The 12,160-nt window shown below is 47.4% G+C and overlaps 1 protein-coding gene across 20 annotated transcripts in view; it reads left to right on the top strand.

Annotated features, from left to right (window-relative positions):
- Positions 1-12,160, top strand: part of grik5 (glutamate receptor, ionotropic, kainate 5) — a 266,133-nt gene that overhangs the window by 217,900 nt on the left and 36,073 nt on the right. For all 20 annotated transcript variants that reach the window (XM_073056128.1, XM_073056149.1, XM_073056213.1 and 17 more), the window contains 4 exons: positions 242-420; positions 1,364-1,417; positions 1,503-1,664; positions 4,200-4,352. In XM_073056128.1, the coding sequence (XP_072912229.1) occupies positions 242-420; positions 1,364-1,417; positions 1,503-1,664; positions 4,200-4,352 (548 nt within the window). The remainder of the gene's footprint in view (positions 1-241; positions 421-1,363; positions 1,418-1,502; positions 1,665-4,199; positions 4,353-12,160) is intronic.

Here is a 12,160-nt window from a genome sequence, read left to right as displayed (position 1 = left end):
ACCTTGGGTGTTGAGGGGTGAGTATCTGACAGTATGCCTGACCCTGTGTGTCTAGCGTTGTCCATCCCTGTGTGCTTGGGTGAGTATCTGACCCTATGTCTGGGGAAGAAGGTTTGATGCTGGGAGAGGGCCTATTTGTACAGGGCGTGTGGTATCTAACCCAGTGTTTCCGGGTGTCTGACCCCTGCACCGCCTCCGCCCCCACCCGCCATACCGTGACTCTGCCCCTCGTCCCATGCAGGCCTGCTGCGGCTGGAGGAGCTCGTTCGCCAGTTCCTCATCTCCAAGGATTCACTGTCGATCCGAATGCTGGACCACTCCAACGACCCCACGCCTCTCTTGAAGGAAATCCGCGACGACAAAATCTCCACCATCATCATTGATGCCAACGCCTCCATGTCATACCTCATCCTGAAGAAGGTGATGTGGGGCCCTCTCATCTCCCCCACTCCCCACTCTGCCGGGCTGGGTGGGCAGCAGAAGATCTGCTGCAGTGGGTGGTAGAGGAGAGGGGCGATCCTGGGAACCTCGGCCAGCAAGGACTGGGCAGCACAGTTGACACACACGTCCCATCCATACTCAGGGTTTGCCTGGAACCAGGGCACAAAGCTGGGCTCTGACTCTGAGACCTGTTTCCCATTACAACACTGACATCTATTTTCCATAACGACAGAATCAAAATCAATTTAAAGATCAGTAGCATGCGTTGTGAAGTTTGTTGTTATGTGGCAGCAGTACATTGCGATACATAATAATAAAGTATAAATTATGTATAAAATTTTAAATTAAACAAGTACTGCAAACAAAGAGGGAAAATATAGTGAGTTAGTGTACATGGGTTCATTGTCCATTCAGATATCTGATGGCTGAAGAGTAGAGTTGTTCCTGAAATGTTGGGTGTTGTGTCTTGATGGTAGCAATGAGAAGAGGGCATGCCCTGGATATTGGGGATCCTTAATGATGGATGCTGCCTTTTTGAGACATCCATCATTAACTCTCGACAACTGCCTCTCCTTACAACACCAACACCTATTTTCCATAACAATGCCAACACCTGTTTCTCATTACAACATTGACACCTGTTTCCCATTACAACACTGGCACTCGTTTCCTGTTACAACACAGACATCTGTTTTCCAAAGACACATTCGACACCTGTTTTCCATTACAACACCAACATGTGTTTCCATTTACAACAGTAACATGTTTCCCATTACAATACCGATATCTATTTCCCTTACAGTGCTCAGATCGGTCTTCTATTACACCATCAACATGTTTCCTTTTACAATGACAACTTCTTACTGCTACGGTAATGATGTCTGTATCTTGTTACGAAGCTGACATCTGTTCCGCATTACAGGCAGCAGAATTGAGAATGACCTCAGCCTATTACAAGTACATCCTCACAACAATGGTGAGTATGCTGTCTGTGTACACTCATTTCCCAGACGTCCCACCCCCCCCCACTCCCTGACCACCATTCTCCATTCTTTCACCAGGACTTCCCGGTGTTACAACTGGGTGAGATCGTGGACGATCACGCCAACATCATCGGGTTCTCCATGTTCAACCCCCGGCACCCCTTCTTCCTGGAGTTTATCCGCAGCCTTAACATGTCCTGGCGGGAAAACTGCGACTCATCCCAATTCCCGGGAGCTGCGGTAAGTCCCAGTGGGACACCGGCTACAGGGGATGGAGGGAGGGAAGGTGGACGTTGAGTCAGGTCACTGTTTGAGCGATGGTCAGCGAATGGAGGTCAGTGTCAGTCAATCACAGGGTGGTACCACACTAAATCAGGCCATTCAGCCCATCACATCTATGCAGGCTGTTGCACTGATCTGTACCAAATCCATTGTCCTGCATTAGGTCTGTCACCTTTTGTTACCTTGTTTGAGTGCCTGCCTCGGAAACCCAGTGACTGTATCTGACTCCACTGTCTCCTCAGGCAGTCTGTTCCAGATATTAACCACCGTCTGGAAAATATTTTCCCTTTACAACTCCTTTAAAATTCCTCCCTCTCACCTTAAACCCAAAACCTTTTGCTTTAGGGATCATCACTATGGGAAAAGTATACTGAGCGTCTGCTCTATCTACACCCTTATAATCTCACAAACTCCTTCAGGTCAGCCCTCAACCTCCTCTGCTCCCCAGTTTCTCCAACCTCTCCCCCTCAATAAAGTCTTCCGATCATTGAGTCAAACATCGGCCAAATTCATCCACACTGACCAAGATGCCCCATCCAAGCTAGTCCCACTTGCCAGCGTTTGACCCATAAGAATGTTTAACTTTTCCTATTGATGTCTGTCCAGCAGTCGTTTAAAAATTGTTATTGTGCCTGCCTCAAAAACACTTCATCTGGCAGCTTTTTGTACGTGCATGTCACCCTTTGTGTAAAAGGAGTTAAACCTAATTAAGCCTCTCACCTTCAACTTGTGCTCTCTAGTTCTTGATTTCCCAAACTTGGGAAAAACATCGAGTGTATTCATCCTCTCTTTGCCCCTCATGAATACATAAGCCTCTATAAGATCTCCTCGCAGTCTTCTGTGCTCTATCCAACATGCTGGTGAATCTCCTGCAGTCTCCCGAGTGTAACCACAGCTTTCATATGGTGTGGTGACCGGGACTCTGCACAGTGCACAGGGACACCATGGTAATGTAGAGGTTCGTGTGACTCTGTTACAGCACAGGGCATTGGAGTGCAGAATTCACTTCTGGCGTCCTTGTAAGAAAGTGTGTACATTTCTGCCCCCTGCGGGTGGGATTCCTCCAAAGAGGTTCTGATTATCAGGTAATTGGTCATTGTAAATTGTCCTGTGATTAGGCTAGGGTTAAATCGGTGGGTTCTGGGCAGGTCAACTCAGTGGGCCGGAGGGACCTGCTCCACGCTGTACCTCGAATAAATAAAAAAATCCCAAACCCCACCAGAGTTTTGTAGACCCATAACACACCCGGTGTTTTGTATTCTGTGCAAACCTGTGAAGGCAAGAATGCCAGCTGCCTCTTCATCACCCTAGCTACCTATGCTGCCACTTTCGGGAGCTATGGACTTTGGCCCCTAAGCCTGTCTGTTCGTCCGCATTCCTTAGTGCCCTCCACTTAGCTGTATATGACCTAGCCCTGTTTTCCACCACAAATTCTACCACATACAGTTACCAGGGTTAAGTTCAACCTGCCAGTGCTCCACCCAACTTACCATCCGATGTAGCCTCGGACAATCTTCCTCGGTCTTACTGCTGGGTCGCGCAGTAGCTGAAATGTTCCTGCACACATAGCCTTTGCTGCCGTGCAGTTGGAGTTCTCTTTTATCTAATGTGCAGTTTTCAGGCCGTGTAAAAATTTCCTGGTCAGAGCAATGGTTGGTCCGTGCAGCTGTCAAAAAAATTAGAGGGAATGTTGGTGACGTTGTTCTCCAACACTGTTTCTTTGATCACAACCTCTTCACTCCCCCTCCTCCTCCTATCATTCCTTTCCCTTCTACCTCCTCCCTCCCTCTCCCCCCCCATACCCCCTCCCAGTCTCTCCCTCCCCCCTCTCTTCCTCCCACTCTCCTCTTCCTCCTACTCCCCTCTTCCTCTCTCCTTTCTCCCTCTCCCTCTCCCATCCCATCCCTCCCCTCTATTCGTTTCTTCCCTTACCCTTAAACATTTCCCTATCCCCTTTTCTCCCTGCATCTGTTGCCTTTTCCTCTCCCACTTACCCTCTCGCCCTTCCCTACCCACATTCCCTTCCTCTCCATCCCCCTCACTTTTCCCTTTACCTCTTTCCCCCTCTCCCCTTCTCCCCCACCCCTACACCACACCCTCTCTCCACCTCCCCTCCCCATCTATTCCCCCTTCACCCCCTCATGCTCTCCCTTCTCCTCCCCTTCCCATACTCCCTCTCAGCCTCCCTCTTCCCATCTCCCTTCTCTCTTTTTTTCACTTTTCTTCCCTCCACCATTTCCACTGTCTTTCACCCATTCTCTCTCCACCTCTCTCTGTCTCCCCACTACCTATTTCCCACTCTCACTTCTCTTGGCCCTCCCTACCTCTCTCCCTCTGTCTCCCCTACTCTCCCCACTACCCATTCCGCACTCTCACCTCTTGTCCCTCCCTACCTCTCTCTCTGTCTCCCCTACTCTTCCCACTACCCATTCCCCACTCACCCCTCTCCGGCTCTCCCACACTGCCAGTGATGCCGTCTTCCTTCCCTTGCAGCTCCCGTCAGCCCTGATGTTTGACGCCGTGCACGTGGTGGTGAACGCCGTTCGGGAATTGAACCGCAGCCAGGAGATTGGCCTGCGGCCCCTCTCCTGCACCAGCTCCCAGATCTGGCAGCACGGCACCAGCCTGATGAACTACCTGCGCACAGTGAGTAGGGCCGGCGCATGGGTATGGTTTTGTGTGTGACAGACCACAGGGAGAATGGTGAGCAGACCCCATTCGCTCCCGCTCATCACCTCCCGCCTTCTCCCTTGATGAGATCTCCCTTCCTTGGAGAACAAAGGTTCTTCCTCCCTGGTGAGATTTCTTCCTAGTGAGCAGATCCTGTCCCCGCTCAGTGAGACCTGTCTTCCCTGGTAAACAAGTACCTCTGGTAAGCAGATTAACCGTCCCCAAGAGCAGATCTCTCTCCCTGGAGAGCAGATATTCCTCCCCTCACCATGGAGAGCATTTGCCTCACTACTCTCGTTGCATTTTCTGGTACAAATCTCTGCCTTGGTGATTCAGGTGCTGCTCCAGATACTTTGGGGTTGGGCGAGTCTCTGTTTCCACCGGCCCCACTGGCAGCCTGCTCCTGATTCTAACCCCACACTCCATGCTACTCCATGATAATTAAGGCCAGTGCATTCGCAGAGCAACACACAAAATGCTGGAGAAACTCAGCAGGTCAGGCAGCATCACTTACGAATGTGATGAATTTCCGGCCGATGCTTCAGGCTGGGGCCCTTCATCAGGACTAGAAAGGAAGGGGGTATTTGCCAGAGTAAGAAAGCAGGGGAGTGGAAGGAGAGCAGGCTGGAAGGCAGGTGGGTGGGGTAAGGGGTGGAAAAGCCGAAGGGCTGGAGAAGAGGCAATCTGGTAGGAGGGGAGAGTGGACCAGGGGAGAAAGAGAAGGAGAGGGCATCAGGGGAGGTGATGGGCAGGTAACGAGAAGAGGTAAGAGGCCAGAATGGGGAATAGAAGAAGAGGGATGGAGGGAAAAACTACTGGAAGGAGAAATCGATGTTCATGCCATCAGGTTGGAGGCTACCTAGAGAGAATATGAGGTGTTGCTCCTCCAACCTGAGAGTGCCCTCTTTGTGGCAGAAAAGGAGGCCACTGAACAGAAATAAGGGTACCTATTTTAATCGTGTACCTTACAGTATCTACCTGTGCTTCACCTTCAGGGATCTCTGGATTTGTACTCTGAGGTCCTATTGATCCTCAATACTCCATTCATTAACGTAATGGTTAGTGCCACACTTTACAGTGCAAGTGCTAAGATCAGGGTTCTATTCCCACTGCTTCTCTGTAAGGAGTTTGTACGCTCTCCCTGTGACCATGTGGGTTTCCTCTGGGCGCTCTGCTTTCCTCCCACATTCCAAAGACATAATGGTTAGGCTTAGTGAGTTCTGAGTATGCTGTGCTGGCACCAGAAGCATGGTGACACTTGCAGGCTGCCAAGCACAATCCTTGCTGATCTGATCTGACACAAAGTGATCCATGTATGTCTTGATGTACATGCGACAAATAAAACTAATCTTTAAAAATCTCTGATCTTCAAAGCATTCCAAACCAGGTAGTTAATGTGTATAGCAAGCAGCAAGGGTTTCAGCACCAATCCTTGTGGATGTGAACTTCACTGATCTTGGGATTCCAGTCACAAAAGCAACTCAATACCATGACAAACAAGAAAAAATTTGCAGATGCTGGAAATCAAAGCAATACACACAAAATGTTGGAGGAGCTCAGCAGACCAGACAAAGAGGAAAAGAGTAAGCTGTCGATGTTTTGGGCCGAGATTCTTCATCAGAACTCATTTGCTCTTCCACCATGTGCTTACCAGTCCTGATGAAGGGTCTCCGCCCGAAATGTTGACTGTTTACTTTTTTCCATAGATGCTGCCTGGCCTGCTGAGTTCCCCCAGCATTTTGTGTCAATACTATGATCTTCTGCTTCCTGTTGCGAAGTTCAAGGGGCTTTAATCTTTTGGATCACCTTTCTCTGTAGGACCTTGTCAAGGCCTTCCTGGAATCCATGTGAGCAAAATCAGCTGTACATTCTTCATTAATATATTTTGTTACCTTTTCAAACTAAATCAAAATCATATTGGTCAGACAGGATCTTTCACCAACAAAGCTGTGCTAACTATCCCTCATCAAGGTCTCTGATGATTGGGGTCAGCAGTGGACGCTGTGTCCTAGCTATCTATGTGATACACAAGCTAGTACGCAAGCCAAGGCAGTACACTATGGAGAGCAGGCTATTACCAATGCAGCAGTATCCCCTCTCTGCACAGCTGATGAATCCAAAGGAACAGCGGAGACCAGTACAGTTTGGGACTCGCAGCACTGCAGGAGCTTCCAATCAGCATTGAACTCAACTGGGAGTTGCCTTAGGGACTCCAGTTCAGGATTTTTCCTTGGGGTTCAGTCCCAAAGCTTTTCCCGTGAGTGGGTGTAGCTGCAAGGCAGTGGAGCTTTGAGATCAGAGTTTTCCTTCTAGATGAGCTGCCAACCATAGCTGATGAGCTCCATCTGCCTGAATTGACTGGTTTTAAGATGCCAATAACCTGCCTTTGCCCTTTCTCCTCATCAGCTCCTGCCAGTCCAAGTGTAGATTATTCCTGCTCCATCAGAGTCTTTTCCTATAACTTCCCTTTCACTGGCGATAGGCTCACATACCTCTGATTACTGGGCTTCTGTCTGCTCTCCTTCTTGAACAAAGGGACAACAATTTGTCTTCTGGTTACCTAGCATATCACCTGAGGCCCCAGCAATCTCCTACCCAATATCTCATCCAGGTCTGGGGGTTTGTCCACCTTTATGTCCACTGATTCATCTAGTGCCCTTTTTTTTAACAACAAATGTGTTCTTGAATTTTGCTTTTCCTCTCCCTGAATTCTCCTGACACAAGTGTTCTTTCTCAGTGAAGCTGATTAGAACTATTCATTAAGATCTCACCCACACCCTCTGGCTCCAGACACCCATTACCCTTTTGATCCTTAGTAAGTCCCCCTCTTTCCCTGGATACACTTCCCCATAATGCACTTATAAAATGCTTTGAGATTTTACTTAATATCACCTGCCTTTTCATAATCCATGGCCTCTCTTTGCCCTCCTAATTTATTTGAATATCCCCATATGTTCTCTAGACTTATATATATTTTTTATTTTAGAGATACGGCACAGAACAGGCCCTTCCAGCTTACTGAGCTGTGACTCCCACCATCCCACCAAATTTAAACCTAACTTAATCACAGGACAGTTTACAATGACCAATTCACATACAAGCTGGTACGTCTTTGGACTGTGCAAGGAAACTGGAGCACACGGGAAGAAGCTACAAACTTTCTTACAGAGGATGCCAGAATTGAACTCTGAACTCCGATGCCCCGAGTTTAAATAGCATCACACTAACCACTACAATACCATGACACCACACTTCCTGAAAGGCGCGATTGTTTTCAAGAGATTCATAGAGTAATACAGCTCTAAAACATGGCTTTCAGCTCAACTTACCCATGCCGACCAAAGAGTCTATCTGTGCTAGGTTCATTTGCTCACACTTGGCCCATATTCTTCTAAACAAGGGGTTCCCAATCTTTTATATTCCATGGACCTCTACCATTAACACAGGGGTTGAACCCCAGGTTGGGAACCCGTGCTCTAAGTGTTTCCTATTCATGTAGCTGTCCAAATACCTTTTAAATATTGTAATTTCAATCCCTGTAAACCTTTCCTATCCACATACCTGTGAAATTTTGTACTTTTACCCATTGCTCCACTTCCTCTGGCAGCTTGTCCCATATACCCACTACCCTCTGTATGATGAAAATCCCCCTCAGATCCTTTTAAATCTTTCCCCTCTCACTTTAAACTTACACCCTCTAGTTTTGGACAGAGTAGAGTGAATAAACCTTCTTACTAAGTCATGTTAGTCACAGTACATACAGGGCAACTTACAGTGTGGGAGTGACAAACGGCCTGCCAAAACAGAAACTGTGCACTTGAAAACCCACACATAAAGAGAGAGCTTCCCCTGGGTAAGAGGTCCAATCAATTCACTGCGCAATCAGTCAGGTGCGTGCCCTTTTGCCTCATTCTCGCCAATGACATAATTCAAAAGATTCTCCTCTGCTATAGATGGGAACACAGGGGAAAGGAATAAGGGAGGTAACAGAGGAAATACTGGTTGCCACGGTAGCTTAGTGCTAGCACGATGCTATTACAGCTTGAGGCATGTTCAGAGTTCAATTCCAACGTCACCTGTAAGGAGACTGTACGTCCTCCTCCATGGAGTATGTGGGTTTCCTCCAAATGTTCCGGTTTCCTCCCACAGTCCAAAGACATACTGTACCCAGTTAGTAGGTTGATTGGTAGGTAAGTTGTCCCATGATTAGGCTACTGTTAAATCAGGGGCTGCTGGGCAGCGCGGCTCAAAAGGCCAGAAGGAGATATTCCATGCTGTATCTCAATAAATAAGTAATGCTAAAATATCTATCCTGCTTGGTACATATCAACCAGCTGCTGCACCCTTGTGGACTGTTGTCGGTGAGCAGGCTCTCTCTCTGTGACTTCATGGTTAGCTGATGTCGAGGGCAGTGGGCTGTGAATCTCTGCTTCTCTTGATTATGTGTCTATGGGTTCAACTGCTGAGATGCTGGCTTCATCAGCAGAGGATGTTTCTGTAGCTTTCCTGGGTCCCCTGTCAATTGTCTGGAGTATATGACCCAAATGTTGCCTAACAATCTGCCTATCTGTCACCCCAAGCACTACTACATGAACATGATAATACCAGACATCAGCTGATAGCCAGTTTTCTTCTTGTAGTAGGTTAATTGTTGACTTCGTCTCTGGCACCGAACATTTGCGGCCTGGTGTGTGTATCGTATTTTTGTTTCATGGCCTCTTTCATGCTGCAAATTTGCTCCTGGACAGCCAGCTGTAGGAGATCTAATCTGGTGCATAATGTGTGCTTAAGCACTAACTGGGCAGGTGATGTAGCTGTAAGTTTGTTTGGAGTAATCCGATAATGGAAAAGGAAATGGCTTAATTTCATCATTGAGTGGAAACTGTATTTGTTTGGAAAGGCCTCATTTCTGCTCCACCAGGCCATTTGATATTGGTATTGTGTGTAACGTATTGTTGTCAGATGCCTAATACCATTCTTTTCGATAAACTCCATGCATTCTGCAGAGCTAGGTCATTGTCAATCATTTCTGAAATACCAAAAGTGATGAAGACCGACTGTAGCTTAGTGATCTTAGTTATGGAAGAACAGGACAAATTAGTGGGTAATACCTCAATCCACTTCAAATGAACATCCGCAATAACCAGAAACGTGTCCCCAGCATGGTCCAAAATAGTCGATGTGGATGGACTCCCACAGGCTTTGGTATAAAGGAGGCCTTTGACAATGCTTTTTGCATCTGCTGGTAAATAGGGCAGATGTCTTCCATGTTCTCAATATTGATGTCATCGTAAGCCACCACATGTAGCTTCTTATCAGTACCTTCATTCTCGCCACACCTGGGTGGGCATCCTGCAGGTCACTGAGTACACACTTGCAGCCCTGGCAGGGAACCACTACGCTACTGCCCCATAGTGTGCAGCCACACTGTAGGCATTTTGGCCATTTGTGATTGATTAAAATTCTGGTGAGACAGCCAACCTGTAGTGCTGTTTTCACTTGTGACAAGAGTGGATTCCGGGTGGTCCGCTACCTAACAAGGCGACTTTTATTGGGTGTCTTTTCAAGCCTTTATAACAAGTGGACAATTTTGAATGGTGGTATGCCAGATGTAGTGACCCCTATTATTGGGAATCTGTTAAGGTGTCTGCCACCACCTTTTCGTTTCCAGGGGTATACCTCATTGTATAAGAGTAAGAGGATAAGATCAGTGCCTATCATTGCAGTCTGTACGATGACATCTGTTGGATACCTTGTGTCTACCCCATTATGCCTAGTAGAGGCTTATGATCTGTATGGAATTCAAATGGATGCCCAATAGATACAATTGGAAATGCTTGACACCAAACATAATGCTCCTCAGCCTACCTGTGAATAACTTGTCTCTACCTGAGACATTGTCCTTGAAGGAAAAGCAATAGGCATTCCTGTTCCACAAGGCATTTGATGTGGAAGCCCCAACCCCATATGGTGAAGCATCACATTTCATTAGGTTTTCTGGATCATAATATACCAGATGGAGCTTGTTAGCTATGGTTGGCAGCTCATCTAGGAGAAGGAAAACTTTGATCTCAACCCTCTGTTGCTTTGCGGCTGTACCCAGTCATGGGGAAGGCTTTGGGAGTAAACTGTGGGAGGGTGGAGGTTTAAAGTATGTGACAGAAGGCAAAAGGTGGTTGTAGACAGATCGTATTCTGCATGGAGGTCAGTGACCAGTGCTGTGCCTCAGGGATCTGTTCTGGGACCCCTTCTCTTCGTGATTTTTGTAAATGACCAGGATGAGGAAGTGGAGGGATGGGTTAGTAAATTTGCTGATGACACATTTGGAGGTGTAGTGGATAGCATGGAGTGCTGTCAGAAGTTACAGCGGGACAAACTAGGCTGAGAAGTGGCAGATGGAGTTCAACCCAGATACGTGTGAGGTGGTTCATTTTGGTAGGTCAAATATGATGGCAGAATATAGTGTTAATGGTAAGACTCTTGGCAGTGGGGAGGATCAGAGGGATCTTGGGGTCTGAGCCCATAGGACGCTCAAAGCTGCTGCGCAGGTTGACTCTATGGTTAAGAGGCATACGGTGCATTGGCCTTCATCAACTGTGGGATTGAGTTCAAGAACTGAGGTGATGTTACAGTTTTATAGGACCTTGGTCAGACCCCACTTGGAGTACTGTGCTTATTTCTGGTCACCTCACTACAGGAAGGATGTGGAAACTATAGAAAGGGTACAGAGGAGATTTACAAGGATGTTGTCTGGATTGGGGAACATGCCTTATGAAAATAGGTTGAGTGAACTCAGCCTTTTCTCCTTGGAGCGACGGAGATCGAGAGGTGACCTGATAGAGGTATATAAGATGATGAGAGGCATTGATCGTGTGAATAGTCAGAGGCTTTTTCCTAGGGCTGAAATGGCTAACATGAGAGGACACAGTTTTAAGGTGCTTTGAAGTATGCACGGAAAGAGATGTCAGAGGTAAGCTTTTTACGCAGAGTGATGAGTGCGTGGGATGAGCTGCCGGCGACGCTGGTGGAGGCGGATACGATAGGGTCTTTTAAGAGACTTCTGGATAGGTACACGGAGCTTAGGAAAATAGAGGGCTCTGGGTAACCCTGGGTAATTTCTAAGTAAGTACACGTTCGGCACAGCATTGTGGGCCAAAGGGTCTGTATTGTGCTGTAGGTTTTCTATGTTTCTATGTATTTCTACCTGAGTTTTCCCAAGTGCATATGGAGCATCTTGAGTTTCACTGCTTCCTCCAGCTTTGCTGCTGGGATTAATATTGGTAGGAGTTCGATGGTGCCCAGGAGGATTTTTTTCCATTGCAGCCAGGTTCCAGGGGTCAGTGTTGCCATAGCTGCAGCCCAAGATGGATTAGACACTTGCAGTAGAGAGGCTAATCTTGTTTTGATCCTTGTGGCCAATTGTTCCGCACGCACAGAACACGAATGACAGTGGAGCAGTATGATCTTTACTGAGTCATATTAGTAATGGTTCACACTGGGCAACTTGCATTGCAGGTACATGAATGTGAACATTTGAAAGCCCACGCAGAAAGAGAGGGTCTCCCATGTGTGAGCAGCTCAATTGGTTCACCATGTGATCTACCAGCTGCATTCGGACTTGCCACTTTCACGATCCGATACAGTTCACTCCCCTACCCTGGGAGTAAAGACTGTGGCTGGAACTCTACTTTTTTTTATCAACCCCTGGTGTGTCCTGACACCCAGCGTTCCTTTGATTTGAACCAGAATGCCTTTTTGAGACATTGTCTTTTGACAGATGTCCT

This window comes from Hemitrygon akajei, chromosome 1 (genome assembly GCF_048418815.1).
Source record: "Hemitrygon akajei chromosome 1, sHemAka1.3, whole genome shotgun sequence".
In the NCBI taxonomy this organism is placed as follows: domain Eukaryota; kingdom Metazoa; phylum Chordata; class Chondrichthyes; order Myliobatiformes; family Dasyatidae; genus Hemitrygon; species Hemitrygon akajei.
The sequence above is the reverse complement of the archived record's forward strand: the minus strand, read 5'-3'. Positions and strand labels throughout refer to the sequence as shown.